Here is a 14,791-nt window from a genome sequence, read left to right as displayed (position 1 = left end):
GAAGAATATTTCGCAATACGGCCCCCGCCCCTACCGCGCCGTCGCCTAGCAACGCACACAACCCGGAAGCCAACAAGACGGCCTGCGATTGGCTCTCTGAGGGCGGAGGGGGAAGGCGGGAGCGGCGCAGTGTGCGGCCCGTCGATTGGCGGCACACGGTGGTGTCCCGTGAGCTGATTGGCTGGTTGGGAGGCGGGAAGGACGGAGGCGCTGAGGGCGCCGGTGCGGGGCCGTGAGGGGCGCGGGGCGGGAGCGCGGCCGGGCCGGGCACGGCACACACGGCGAACCCGCAAACCAGCACCCGGTGCTGTTCTGGGGGCCGCGCTGGGCCGGCCCCGCTTCCCCAGCGCCGCCTGCCCGCCGCGAGGCTCAGCAGCGCTGCCCGGGCTGAGGAGGCCGCGCTGCCACCGCCAGGGGCTCTCCGCTGTCCCGGGGCCAAACTCCGCTCGGAGCAGCGGTCGTTTAAGGAGCCCCCCACACTGTGTGTGTGGGAAGAGCCTTTTCATGGAGTGGCCCTTCCTTTTGGAAGGAGGGGTAGGATGTGAACTCATGTCAGCAGTCTCTTTTTTGCGAGGATTGCTTTTGCTGTTGAGAAACCCGGTGGTGAAGCTGAATCATGTCGCATAGTGGTGTTTTTTTGTTGTACTTTAATGATTAAAAGTCGGATGAAGACACAGTTTGGTGAGTTGATTTATCACCTGGAATCTGCCACTTTAAAGCTGCTCTTACTTGGTCAAGGCTGAAAACCTGTAAAAAACCCAACCCGTGTTGTTTAAAATACATGGTCTCTTTTAAAGCCATTTAAGCCTCTTCAGTATTTTTAGTTCAATAACTTCAGCTTTTTAGCATGAGAGGGAAATTACCTGTCGTTTATTATCTAGAGGGAGAGATATTGAAGGTAATAATCACAGAATATTCAAGTGACTGACACAGAGTTTCCCCTGAGAAATTACTGTGTTATTTGTGGAAGAAAAGTTGCTCGTTTTTAAACATCTCATTTTTAAGGTCAGTGCCCAGTTTTGTTTTTCATTGTTATAAAAGGAACAGTACCAGCTACTGTATCTTTGGGGTTTGTGTCTTTGGAGTCTTGGAGTTCAAGCTGATGGACCTGCAGAATTGAAAATTCATTACTAAATATCTAAAATCCTTTTTCCCTGTGGATTTGTGTTTTTATCTCCCAGCAGGCTCCACTCTGGCTAATGAGATGTGAACCCGTGTGCAGTTCAGGGTGTTTTTATTGCAGTTGCTGATGTCACTCATTGGCTGGTGACAACTTGCCCTCCTTTGTAAGGAGGACCAAGTCAGAGCTGATGGTTTGTGGTGTCAATTCCCACACTCCAGTTCTGTCAAGACCCTGAACTGTTCCAGCTGAACAGCTTCTGCCTGTTTTCATTTGGTGCTCAGTCTCGTTTCAGGCCTTGTCTGGTTGTTACTGTTGACTTGCTGAGGGTATTTTCTTGTTGCAGCTGTAAAGGTGAAGTAAAGGGGGAGGCAGCAGCAGCAGCAATGCCTTCTGAGGGGGCAGAATACACCATTGGGGGGGTGAAGATCCTCTTCCCCTGCAAGGCTTACCCCTCCCAGCTGGCCATGATGAATGCTGTGAGTAGAACTTACCCTGATATTTGCCAAACCAAGAGCCTGTGTTTTCTTTTCACTCTTTGGAATTCCAGTGTCTGATCAGCGTTTAGAAAACTGAGGTATGAAATTCAGACCCTCCAGTGTCTTGAGGATTTCAGTTGGAACAGCTGACTGTTCTCTGTGCTGTGCAATGTCTGGACCACGAGTAGGGAGTGCTGAGGTGCATTTTGGATTTGTGTTTATGCTGAGAAACAAGTTGTGTGTTGTGGAATATAATATATGTGGTTATTTATGTAGCTTTGCTGTTGCAAAAGTTGTGTGTAACTTTGAGGGGGCAATGATTTAATAAAACATCTGTCTCTCTTAAATAGGATAATAAAACACAGCTGTATTTCAATAGGCTTTCACTTCTTTGAGAGTTTTTAAAAATGAACTGTTGCACTTGCATTTAAAAATTTTTGAAGAGTTTTAACCATTTTGAAACAGTTTTTTTTCTGTGGGACAAGTGGTTTGGTTGTCTGACTGATGGTTTGGTTCTGTTCTGATACTGGTTATTGCTAATGAGGTGTGTTCCTCCTGGCAGAGGTATGACTAAGCTTCATTTACCTGTTATTATTAAAGGTGACTGGGGGTTTGTTTTTCTTCTTTTTACAAGCCAGCAGGTGTGCTGACCTATTTTTAGAAGTTATTTCTAAGATTAGCTACAGGGAGCTGCTTTGCTTTCTATTAATTCTCATTTTGTTCTTGTTTTTCTCCCTAAAGATTGTTAAAGGCTTAAATACCAGGCAGCACTGTTTGCTGGAGAGCCCTACAGGCAGTGGCAAAAGCTTGGCCTTGCTCTGTTCTGCACTGTCCTGGCAGCAATCTCTGCAGGGTGAGTTGTCTCAGTGTCTCTTTATACAATTTTTATCACCAAAATACACTATAATTAATTGCTGTTGATTAGCCTGCATTTCAGGTCTTTGCCCACCATTGCAGGTCTTACCTTGCTGGCAGCATCAAGCAGTGATGGCCAGTGGTGCTGAGCTGGATTTAGATATCAGGAGGGAATTATTTGGGTGTTGGAACTTTGGAGGAAAGTACTTGTGGGTTGAATTGAGAGAGAGAGGTGGTTTTAATTTCTACAGGTGGTTACAGCTCCTTGCACTCCTTGCAGTTCTTCAGAGGGTGATGGAAACTCACTCAGCTTTCATAGAATAGAATCATAGAATGGGTTGGGTTGGAAAAGACCTCTGAGATCATCAAGTCCAACCCTTGATCCAACCCCACTGTGATCACCAGCCCAGGGCACTCTGTGCCCTGGGCTGGTGATCACAGTGGGGTTGGATCAAGATGTGGTGGATTCTCACTCAGTGCCACATCCATAGAATCACAGAATGGATTGGGTTGGAAAAGACCTCCGAGATCATCAAGTCCAACCCTTGGGCCAACTCCAGTCCCTTTACCAGATCATGGCACTCAGTGCCATGGCCAAGCTCACTTTAAAACCCTCCAGGGATGGGGAATCCACCCCCTCTCTGGGCAGCCCATTCCAATCCCTGAGCACTCTCTCTGGAAAGGAGTTTTTTCTGTTCTCCAACTTCAATTTCCCCTGGCAGAGCTTGAGCCCATTGTGCCCCCTTGTCCTATTGCTGAGTGCCTGGGAGAAGAGACCAACCCCCACCTGGCCAGAACTTCCCTTCAGGGAGTTCCAGACAGTGCTGAGGTCACCTCTGAGCCTCCTCTTCTCCAGGCTGAACACCCCCAGCTCCCTCAGCCTCTCCCCACAGCACCTGTGCTCCAGTCCCTTCTCCAGCCTCGTTGCTCTTCTCTGGCCCCGCTCCAGCCCCTCAATCTCTTTCCTGACCTGAGGGGCCCAGAACTGAACACAACACTCAAGGTGTGGCCTTTGTAGAGACCCAGGTTCACAGCTGTACCTGAGCTTTCATCTCCAGGGTCTCCTGTGAGTCTTGGGTGGTGTTAATGACAGACAAATGCCTTTGTCCCCAGAGAAGTCTGTGCTGGGCTCATCGGGTGAGAAGGAGGACAGGAGGGCAGAGCCGTCCCCACCGTGTCACTGCCGGTGCCACTCCCAGCCCAGGAGCAGCCAGGCTGTGCCTCCCAGTGCCTCTTGGCCTAACAGCTGTGAAACAACTTCCATGAACCCTGCAAGCCCACTAACAAACACAGGTAACCTTCTACAGGGGCAGCTAAACACCTGTTCTGGAAGTAAAATTCATAGCCAGAGATGTCAGGCTTTGTGCTTTCAAGCCAGGGATGTGTTTTTTTTTAACTACCATAATAGCAGAGTCTTACATAGTTCTGCCCTGCATGAAATCTGTATGGTGGTTAATGGGTCTAGAGAAGTCTAATACAGTTACCTACAGCATGTGTGTTTGTGGTAAAATCTGTTTTTAAAATGCTGCCCTTACTTAATGCTTTTCTAGTAGTGGGAATGAATTTTATTTTCTTTTATTAATTACAGAACAGAAGGAAAATGAAACACTGGCTTCAAAATTGGCTGCCAAAAAGAAGTTATCTCTACATGAGAGTGAGAAGGATGATTTTCAAGTAGACAGGAAAAGGATTCGTCCTTTAGAAACAGAGCAGCAGGTGAGCACAGTGCTCTGGCTGTGAAATGAGCCAGGTGCAGCTAAACCAAGCTGTCAAATACCAGTCAGCTCCAGGGAGGGGTGTGGTTGAGTCATGTCACAGGCACAGCTTGGATTGACAGGTTTCTGTTCATTTTTTTGTTACTTCTTACAAAGGAGTCCATTGTTGCACTAAATTGTTTGTAATACCCTGTCCTAAATCATATCTTGCATATTCTAACAAGTAATATCCCCAAAATGTGTTTATCCCCAGTTGATCTGTAATATTAAGCCAATGTGTGAGATTCTAGAGTTGAAAGTGCTCTGCAAAATAAGTAGGAGAAATTCAAATAATGCAGAGTTCTGGTTTGTATCCTGTGAGATGTATCTCTGGCCTGGTGTGTGGAGTGCAATATTTCTGGTGTGTTTTCATCTGTATCAGTGTTGGTATCACAGGGCTGAGGACTTGTGTTCAGCTGTGCATTAAAAAGCTGTTACATTTCTGCAGACACTGCTCAGCTGTTTCCTTTTGGTTGAGTTTTTACAGCAATATGGCTTGAATTCATTTCTTCTTTTTGTTAAGAAAATTTTCTGCTTATATCTTTACATTATATTTCCTGTGAGTTTTGTAACAGTGAGAAACTAAAGCAGAAAAGAACAGCAATAATTGCAGATTTTTTGTAATTAAAACCTGATAGCTTTCCCTAATGACTTTTATGTGGCTTAGGTTTGCTTAAACTGCTAACAAACATTAGTAATGCAGAGTGTTACTGAAACAGACCCAGTGAAAACAGCTGGAGCAAACCCATGAGTGCCAGAGTGAGCACATCCTCCTGCCCAGGGCGTTTGTTCCCAGTGTTCTTTCCCCAACAGGTCAGAAAACGCCACTGTTTGGCAAGAGGAGTCCAATTTGTTGATGCTTTAGAAGTTTATCATCAGAGGAAAAATGGAGAGCTGATTGTTCACTCTGAAAAAAGTGTGAAAAGCTCTGCTTGTTCTCCCCAAACAGTAAGTACTACAGTGATATCTCTTAGAGCAGTTCAGGAGCAACTTTAAAAAACATTTTATGTAAAGAGGTGATGTGTGAAGTGATGCAGTTGGAGGAAAATTGCACCTCTGGCTGCATCACACCTGATGCAAAGGCTGCCCAGTGTGTAAGTTGCTTTGAAGTAACATCTTGTCTCTATGAATAGTGAGAACTGCAGTGCTTTTAACCCCGGTGTGAGGTGTGCAAGGTGTAAGTTATCCTGTGGTAGTTGTTCTTCCAAGCCGTTCATCTTCCCAGTGGGTTCAGCTGTTTTACTTTGACTCCCCAAAAGCTGTGGTGTTACTTTAAAACATGAGGAGCTAAATATTTTCTGAACAAAAATGAATCTGTGTTGTAGATCTTGTGCTGGGAAGTAATTTTTTATTAGTTCTGGAAAACTCCATAGATTTTTGAGTAGCATTTGAAATGCTTTGTGCCACTGAGCTTCAACTGATGGTTTGAAATCCAAAGGCCAGCAGAGTGTGCTGTTGATTTTCAAATTAAAAGACCTTTCTTCCTTCATTGTAAAATTTCCTTTGGTACTTTGATGTGGGTATCTGAAAAACTAGATATAAAACTTCTAGAGGTTTCCTGTAGTGGAGAAAACTGAAAACTTTTAGTACAGTTCAACTAATTAAGTAATAAAATACTTAGAAAATGAAGAGTTTTCTTAGGGAAACTGTTTCACAGCTCCCAGAGGTGAACTGTACCTGTGTGTGTTGAGATGTGCCAGCCATGGGGCAGGTAGACAGTACAGTTTGTGCTATTCAAACACTGTAGTGTTTGCTGCATCTTTAGAGAGGAGAAACCCAGGAAAAAAATAAAGGCCTTTATTTCTGTTCAGGTTTCTTTCTAAGAATGAAAGAATAAAGTATTGTTTTGCTGTGATCAACATTTGCTTTAGCAGATTGAGGATTTGTCTGGTATTGAGAAAGAGTAGCAGAAATAAGGCCTTAGTTATGTCTCAGAATTACTAAGGCAAATATGTTGAGTTTAAAACATGAAGAGCATCACAGCATAGGCTGTCAGGTACAGAAATGCTTTTCTAGTGTAGCTCATGACCTAAAGTCAGCAGAGGTTATGTTCAGCACTTATCATAATGACCTGTGTATTTGGGATGATACAATAATGTCATAACAGCATTTTCTTCATCACTGAAGTAGCCCTGCCTTGGTATGACCTGTGTTTCACTGTAGTCAACCCTCTGTTTAAAAGCAAATTTAGTTTCTTGTCAAGTCCTGTTTATAATCCAAGGGAGAGAATGGGATGGTTGCTGGAAGAGCACGAGAGGTGCAGCCCAGAGCTGCTGTATCAGAACACCTGTAGATCTTGCTGGTGAGGATCCAAGCCTGTTCTGAGCTGCTTTCAGACCAGAGCCTGGGAATCCATCCCTGTCCTGCTATTAATCCCTGCAGGACAGGGCAGTTTTGGTGTGGGTTTAAGTGGGAAATTATACCCCTATGGTGCTCTCTTGATTGCTTGTGTCAGAGCAGACAGCCTGAGAAACTGGGGCAGCTGGCTCAAGGAAACCCCATTTATAGCAGGTAAAGAAGTAAACAGTAAATGGAGAGTAGTGTAACAAACACTTGGGGTATCAGAAAACAACTGTGAAAAGAATCTGTCTTAATGTGCTAGCCCATTGCAGTTTAACATATTGCTTACAACCCTCACAATGGGGTTTGAGTGACTTCTGTTACACATTCCAGGGGACTGGCAGCCTGTTACAATCAGGGTCTGGACTCCAGAATGGGCTAATTTACCACGATGGGCTGAAGAAAGTTGTGGATTTGTATTACAGGCTCTCACCTGACACCGTATCTGATCCCCTTCCGCTGATTGACGTTTTGAATGAGCCCTTTGAAGCAAGTTCCAGCTTAATTAAAACGTTTGCTTGGTTAGCAGTGATCTGTGAAAGCCTGTGATAAATATTGAACCGGGTTCACCTGCTGGTGACTGGGGGAGGATAAACAGCTGCTTTGTGTGCTTGAATCAAGAGGCTGCAGCAGCAGCAGAATACTGGGCTTTGAAAGCTTCCAAAGGAGGGCTGAAAAGCTCTGGTCATGTCACTGCTGATATCTCCCCAGATTGTGCTTGTGTGATATTTCACACAAGGGGCATTCAGGGCTCCATCATTCAGGTGGCTTTGTAACTGGGCAGTGTAGATGGAGATAGAGGAACTCCTCTTACCTCTTTGTGTTTCAAAGATCACAGCCCCAGTGTTTGTTTAGCTCAGTTTTACACACAGGACAGGTTGGTGGACTTGATTATTCCCTTTTTAATCGGACTTCCACGTTTTGGCCATATAAATATTGATGTGATAGGCTGTTTTATCTACCCCTGACAGCAGTAAAAACAAGCTGCATTAGCCTAAGGTCCATATAGTCTGGTGTCAGATCTCTAACAGCATCTGTTACTGGGTGTTTCTGATTAAATGCTGCAGAAAGTAGGGGAGTGTCTTTTTTTTCCTCTCTTCCAAATGAAAATCTCTATTTCAGATTCAAACAACTGAAAACAGGTTTAGCTCTGAAGCCAGAGGGTATTATGAAATACAGTTCTAGTGTGTTAATATGAATTATTTCTAATCAGCCTCCTCTCTAATTTTCTCATAGGTAAATCAAAACATTTTTAAATTTTATTATATCAATCAGTATCTCTGTGGGATGAGTGTAAGAATTTGTCCTTTGAGACAAAGTGCCAAGGAAACTGTTACATTGGGGTTACTTTGTTCAGCTGGAGAGAGTTCTCATTTCTTTGGCTGCAGCAATGGCAGAGAACCCCACCTTGGGTTTGGCTATATGATAGCCACAAGAAATTCTGCTTCTAGAAATACAGGATTAAAATGGTTTGTTAATAAAATTTTAATATGTGTTTTAAGAATTCAAGGGCAAATTGACACAATTAAGTAATGTGCAAAGAACATGGAGGAACTGGGCTTTTAAACTGTGTTTTAGCCATTTTCCTAAAGTTTCTCTTCACTACGAAGGACTGTCTGAAAAGGTTTTATTTATTAATGTATTTGTGGCTAGTGGTGTCTGTAGCTTTCAGAACTGCTCTGACTACTGCAGGCAGTTTTATACTCTTTCTGGTTGCTATAAAATCAGCCCGAGTTTACAACTTTCTCAGTATTTTGGTTTTTTTTTTAAATAAATTCTTTTCAAAGTTAAAGGTAACATTTTAGTACTGGAATAATGGCTAAAGTGCTTCTTAATGCCACTATTATACCAATTGCAAACCTTTTAAGCCAAACTTTTAAGGCCACCTGTAAAATACTGTAATTTATAAGCCTTACCCCTAAGAACACTTTTAATTCTTTTCATAAAAAAGAAATATATCTGGTATTTTAAGCCCATCACAGAAGAGCATTCTGGTCATGTTTATATCAATTTGAACTGCTCTTTCCTGTTCTAAGAACTTTTGCAAAATAGCTTCCTGATTAGTCCTAATATTTTCCTGTTATTTTTATTTGGCAAACTGAATATGAGCAGTGAAGTATTGGTGGTAAAGCATCATCTTGGCATTCTGTGTGTTCTTTTTCCCTCTGAAAGCACCATCTGACATGAATTAAAATTAAAAGATAAGCGTGTTGTTAAAGGGCCTACCCAGCAAATGATTTGGTGATATTAATTGTTAGCATTGTAATGTGGCTTTTATTATTTCAGAATATGGGCTGGCAGTGCCATTTGCACTGGTGTTTTCTGTGTGAGCACTCTGAGCACTGCACGTATGTAACATATACCATATGTCAGCTGTTTCCTGCCTCGCTGGTGACAAGAGCCCCATTCATAACTCTTCTTTTTATCCTTTCAGTGAATAAGTAATTATTCAATATAGAAGGCAGGATATTTGGAACTGGCTATTTAATGTGGCAGCACAGGGTAATGAAATCTGCTGTTAGTGGCAACCTGAGAGGGGAATGTAACAATTCCAGCATGGGTGTAACTTTAGCTGCTTTGAGGGCCTGTTTACTTGGCACATCAGTGCACCTTTTATCCCAGTGAGTGGCAGCTCAGAGGGTTACATTTACATGCCTTCTATCATGTATTGTAATATTTAATGGTGGACAAGGCTGAGTGGGACTGAGGGTAACACGAACTGGCTTTTCCTCGGGGTGCAGCTCAAAGACAGCTTGATCCCAGAGTTGTGGTGTAACACAGGGCAGGACTTGGCGTTTGTTTGAGTGGATAATCCTGCTGATACAATTGAAAGGGGAGGGAGGGGGATTTGAGGAGGCAGCTGCTTGTTGGTACCTGCACTAAACCAAATACCAACTCTTGGACACTGGAAGAACTCTTTATTTTTCATGGGAGGTGTGTGTGGATGTGGTTGCTCTTGAGTTCTTTGTTTTCCATGGGTCTTTTCACATTAATTGTTGCAACTTCATGTTGGTTTTTCTGATATTTAATGTTATGAAAGTTGGTGCTTCTCAGGAAGAAAAACAAATGGCTTGTAACAAATATTTTACAGGATTATGTTCTGTTTAGAATTACTCCCTGTGTTCCTTTATTCTCATGGTTACTGGATGGCCTTTGGCATAATGGCACAGCAAACATGCTTCTAATGGAGAGTATGTGACACAGTCTGCTTTATGTGCAAACAGAGTTCCTTGAACTGTCTAGATTTCTTCTGCTTGCTTGGAGGAAAAGTGTTCTCAATGTTTTAATTTGGGTGTCTGATTCCCAGTCTTCCTCATTGAAGGTACCGGACCGTTGTTCTGTAACAGGAGTGTCCTTGGCTGAAGTTTAAATGTGAGGAGTTTATTTGCATTATTCACATGTATAAATATTCCACTGGATTAACAATTCTTTCTGTGATTGGATTATGGTAAAGCTGTGATTGCTAAAAGCTTTATTAGAAGATTTTCAGGCATCAGGACACGGTGTGATGCATTAACATGTAAGTTTTTGGAGTCTGATAGGCCAGCCTGGTGACTGTTCAGGCTCTCCTGAGCCATCCCAGAGAGCCTTTCCTAAACAAACCATAAGCAGGCTTAGCATGTTCATCCCACACTGGGGTTTGGTTAATTTTTTGTGTCTTGGCTTTCAGTCTTCCAGCCCTTGCACTGAGTGCTCCTGTTCCTCTGGAAAAGAACGCAGTAAGGATCCCAGTCACACCAAGAAGAAAGAAAAGGGGGATGAGGTGTCCATTCCCAAGATCTTCTTCGGGACGCGCACTCACAAGCAGATCGCGCAGGTGGTGCGGGAGCTGCAGCGCACGGCCTACTCCTCTGTGCCCATGACCATCCTGTCCAGCAGGGACCACACCTGCATCCACCCCGTGGTGTCCAACAGCGTCAGCAACAGGAATGAGCTGTGCGTGGAGCTGCTGGAAGGCAAACACGTGAGTGGTTCATCTCCTGAGGCACAGGCAGATCTGAGGGAGGGGAACAGCTGCAACCAGGCATGGGTTTTACTTCTTTATACTGTGTTGGTTAAATGCCTCCTGGTAATTTGGTTTGTTAGAAAATGTTGATTCACTGTGGCAATACTGAAAAATCTTATGGTGGTAGGGCTGGTAGGTATGACTGCCAGCTTAATGTTTTAGTAAGGCTTAATTTGTCTTTGAGTTTACAGATGAAGAAGAAAAGTGTCCTTTATTGATGTGCGTTTTAGGCACATAGATTTGCCTGACATGACGTGTTTTTCGTTATTGTCTTAGAAATGTTTCCAAGAAATAGATGCATGTAACAGCTTGGGGGATTTAAACTTACTTGGTTTTCATTACTTCTCTTACCCACTGTCTGCACTTATTTGCTTGTAGGGCAAGTCCTGTGCTTACTATCACGGTGTCCACAAGCTCAGTGAGCACCATGCCCTGCAGTCTGCACATGGGGTGTACCAGGCTTGGGACATCGAGGATCTGGTGAGCCTGGCCAGGAAGCTTCGTGCCTGTGCTTATTTTGCAGCCAGAGAGCTCATGGTGGGCGCAGACATTGTGTTTTGTCCTTACAATTATCTCCTCGACCCGCAGATCCGGGAGAGCGTAAGTACATTTGTAACAAAGCTTGCAACAACTGAGGTTAAAAAGAAACATGATATTCAGTTCCAGTGGTCTGCTGAGATCCAAAATATTATCAACAAAATAACTCCTGGGGTTTTTTTCCCCCGTGGATATTTCCTAGGTTATGGAAATCAGATCAAAACCTGAAAAGTTTGTTGCACCGTAATACAGGATATGCATTTCTTAACACAATCCTGTTAGTTGCTATTTCTCTTTCACTCTGTTTTACCAGATAATGATTTCCTCTCTTAGATGGACATTAACCTGAAGGGCCAGGTGGTGATTTTGGATGAAGCCCATAACATCGAGGACTGTGCCCGGGAGTCTGTGAGCTTCGGGGTCACGGAGAGCCAGCTCCGCGCGGCGCGGGAGGAGCTCGACTTCATGGTCAGCAACGACATCCGCCGCAAGGACCACGAGCCCCTGCGGGCCGTCTGCTGCTCCCTGGGCAAGTAAGGCAGCTCTTTCATCCCTCTGCATCAATTAGGGCTTTTTCAAATTGCATTTGGAGTCCTTCTATTGGTGGAATTTACAGGTTACTGTGTTGCATCTGATGCCGAAGGGGTTTTTGATTTTTTGATTTTCATATTTTGTAGATTTTAGGAACACAGTAGCAGTAGATTTTAATGGGTTAATATTTAGCAACTTAAGTATAAGGTCTTTCTATCTCTACCCCTGCCTCAGAACAAGCAGCAAGATTCTCTAGCTGTTTAGTCTCTTTCTCAAGGTACAAGATTGGAGAATATCAGAAAAAAACATAAGCAGGAAGCAGAGTGACCCAGAACACTGGAAAGCATCCAAAAGCCCTTTGAACGCTGAAGAAGAGGAGGTGGATGAAGAAGGGGGTCTCATCACCCCCAGCCCAAATTCCACAGGGGGTGGGGACTGGGAGGGGACAGAGGTGGAACTGGGCATGTGTAAAGTAGTGATTGGACAGATTATATTATAAAAGCCATGGAAATCAAAGCTTGCACACGTGCACGTCGATGTATTCCTGGATGAGCCGGATTGCTCATTAAAGGAACTCCCCCTTATCTCCTGCTATAAGTTGGCTCAAAGTCTTTTTTACAGACTTTTAAGGTAACACATCAGACAAAATGCAGCAGAGGTATTCTTCAAACTCTGCAGTCATCTGATGTTTGTTCACTTGAGGAATCCAGAGGGTTTTGAACAATCACAAAAAATGCTGGTCTTACTCAAATGGGAGCATTGCCATTCTTGTTTGCACAGTATGTTATGCTCTTGAATGATGTGCTGATCTTTGTGGGCTTTTATGGGCTCCTAGTTCAGTATGAGAATTTGCATAGGATGAATTATTATATTTCACATGCTGCTGTTTAGTTATTTGACAAACAGCAGCATTATTTTGTCAAACAATTAATTAGTTCACATTTATAAAATACTTTCAGAGCCTTGGACAGGAAGAGTTTGGAACAGGTTGGAGTCTGTGCTTGGAATCAGATTGGAATCTATCAAATTTCTCATAGTTGAAAGTGAATTTATCAGTTATGCCCTTTCATTTTCCTTGTGAAACAACTTGTTGGAAGGGGGAGACATGAGCATAAGTTGAAAGTCATGAGAGGGGATGGAAGAGAAGCAAATGTACAGAAACCCAGAAAGAAACAAGGGGGTAAAGGGCAAAGTCTTTTGGGTGAGGTGGAAGAATCAACTTAACAATAAGTCAGCAGAAAAAGGTGAATGATGATACAAGTGGCTTTGTAGTTAATTGAACTCTGATTCAGTGCTTGTCATATCATCATGTTGTTTTTGCAGTAGAGCACAGCAAGTAGCTCACCATCTTCCCATCCCCTCTCTGTTCTGAGGGTTGATGTGTATGTGTCACAGGGACAGGTGACTTTTTCAGTTTTCCAGAAGCTAATTCTCCTACCTTGGCTGTTTCAAATGTTACATTTTAGTAAAAGGTAAGAACAGCATGGCTGGAGATTTGATTGCCTCAAGCTTTTTAACCTTATCAGGAAAACTCAGGTTGATTGTCTTGGCAAATCTGCCAACAGCATGAAAAGCAGTTGTTGGAAAGCAGAAGACTGGGTGTAAATAGCCAACAATGGCTAAAATGCTGTTGCATTGTGACATGGCTTTGCCAAATGCATGGGTAATGAGAAAAAGTCTTATTTCACTTATAAAGATCCTGGGCCCACGTTCCAGAAGGCACTTAAGGATGGGCTTGGTGCCACAGGGGTGCTGAAGTGACCTTTGGGAGGAATTTGAAGATATACCAGTGGAGCTGGCAAACTTTGCTGATGAGATGCACATTTACCTGGACAAATGACTTGGTTCAATGGAATATGCTGTGTCAGCAGTGGGATTTTCTGGTAATGAGGGAAGCAGCAGATACACTTTCTGGAATTGAAGGTGTTTGTAGCATCCATTAGATCTTTTCCTGGAAATGTTGCAGGCACCAATTTTCTCTTCAAAGCCATAGATGCCTTTCTGGGAATCAGGCTAGTTTTATTTATGCTTACTGCTTTGCTCTAAAAATAATTTGCCAGGTATTTCAAGTAAATGCCTTAATGTTAGATGGAATTTATTTGAGAATTTGAGGTGGGTTTTGGTGATACTTTGCCATTAGGAAGGCCATTGTGTTAAGTTTGTATTTGCATTTAGAGCATAACCATTTCAAAAGTATGTGATGGTGTTTGAAGTTCATAACAGGGAAACAGAAGTTTTACATTTCCTGAAGTGTTTTATCCATTGTAAATCTTTCATTTCTGTTGTAGTGGCCTTTTCCTAATTTTGGTTCAGGTCTTTTTGGACTTGAGGAAATGGGGCCCTATTCTGCTGATGCTCTGCCTGTGTTTGTGATCACCATTCCTTAATGAGATAAAACAAATTAACAGCCAAAGAAGTGATTTTTATGACAGTATTTATGGGGTTTTGTTTGCATTTAACCTGGCAAGAGGGAAGTTTTATTTTAATTGTTGCCTGGATCAGATGATTTGCAGTGACAGGGCAGGCAGTCTGGAGCTGAAGCAGTCAGGAAGCCTTGTTGCTTTAGTTGATAATGATTAAGTGCCTGTGCAGGTGGATATTCTGAGCTGTTGCAGCAGTGACAGCTGTCCTTCTGATGCCTCCTCCTGGCTGATGGAACAGACAGCTCCGGCCTTTCTGGGAGGGAGGAACCTGCTGCCTTTGCAGACACAGGCAAGGTCTTGCCATACTGCAGGGATGATGTGGGGCACGGAGAAAATTTGAACTGTGCCACAAATGAGGTGATCTCCTTGTTTAGGTCATGTTTTTAGCAAGTCTTACCTTGTTTTGCGTTGTATGTACAATTATTCTGCTTAATCTGAGGAAATTTAAATTGGAGATCAGAAAGAGAGTGCTCAGGCATTGGAATGGGCTGCCCAGAGAGGGGGTGGATTCCCCATCCCTGGAGGTTTTACAGCTGAGCTTGGCCGTGGCACTGAGTGCCATGATCTGGTAAAGGGACTGGAGTTGGACCAAGGGTTGGACTTGATGATCTTGGAGGTCTTTTCCGACCCAATCCATTCTATGATTCTGTGATCTTCAAATTGCAGCAGTGACCAATACCTGTGGGAAGGTGTAAATTGCCTCACTTTCCATGTGTAAATACTAAAATTGCTCATTTCATGCTTCA

At 43.4% G+C, this 14,791-nt stretch overlaps 1 protein-coding gene across 2 annotated transcripts in view; it reads left to right on the top strand.

Moving 5' to 3' along the window:
* The first annotated feature begins 204 nt into the window (after window positions 1-204).
* The window catches only part of BRIP1 (BRCA1 interacting DNA helicase 1), a 54,657-nt gene continuing 40,070 nt past the window's right edge, over window positions 205-14,791 (top strand). For both annotated transcript variants that reach the window (XM_071575061.1, XM_071575062.1), the window contains exons 1-9: window positions 205-681; window positions 1,467-1,599; window positions 2,341-2,452; window positions 3,568-3,747; window positions 4,043-4,170; window positions 5,022-5,156; window positions 10,219-10,512; window positions 10,933-11,154; window positions 11,425-11,624. In XM_071575061.1, coding sequence (XP_071431162.1) covers window positions 1,507-1,599; window positions 2,341-2,452; window positions 3,568-3,747; window positions 4,043-4,170; window positions 5,022-5,156; window positions 10,219-10,512; window positions 10,933-11,154; window positions 11,425-11,624 — 1,364 coding nt within the window. In that variant the 5' untranslated portion in view covers window positions 205-681; window positions 1,467-1,506. The remainder of the gene's footprint in view (window positions 682-1,466; window positions 1,600-2,340; window positions 2,453-3,567; window positions 3,748-4,042; window positions 4,171-5,021; window positions 5,157-10,218; window positions 10,513-10,932; window positions 11,155-11,424; window positions 11,625-14,791) is intronic.

This window comes from Pithys albifrons, chromosome 21, assembly GCF_047495875.1.
Source record: "Pithys albifrons albifrons isolate INPA30051 chromosome 21, PitAlb_v1, whole genome shotgun sequence".
Lineage (NCBI taxonomy): Eukaryota > Metazoa > Chordata > Aves > Passeriformes > Thamnophilidae > Pithys > Pithys albifrons.
The sequence above is the reverse complement of the archived record's forward strand: the minus strand, read 5'-3'. Positions and strand labels throughout refer to the sequence as shown.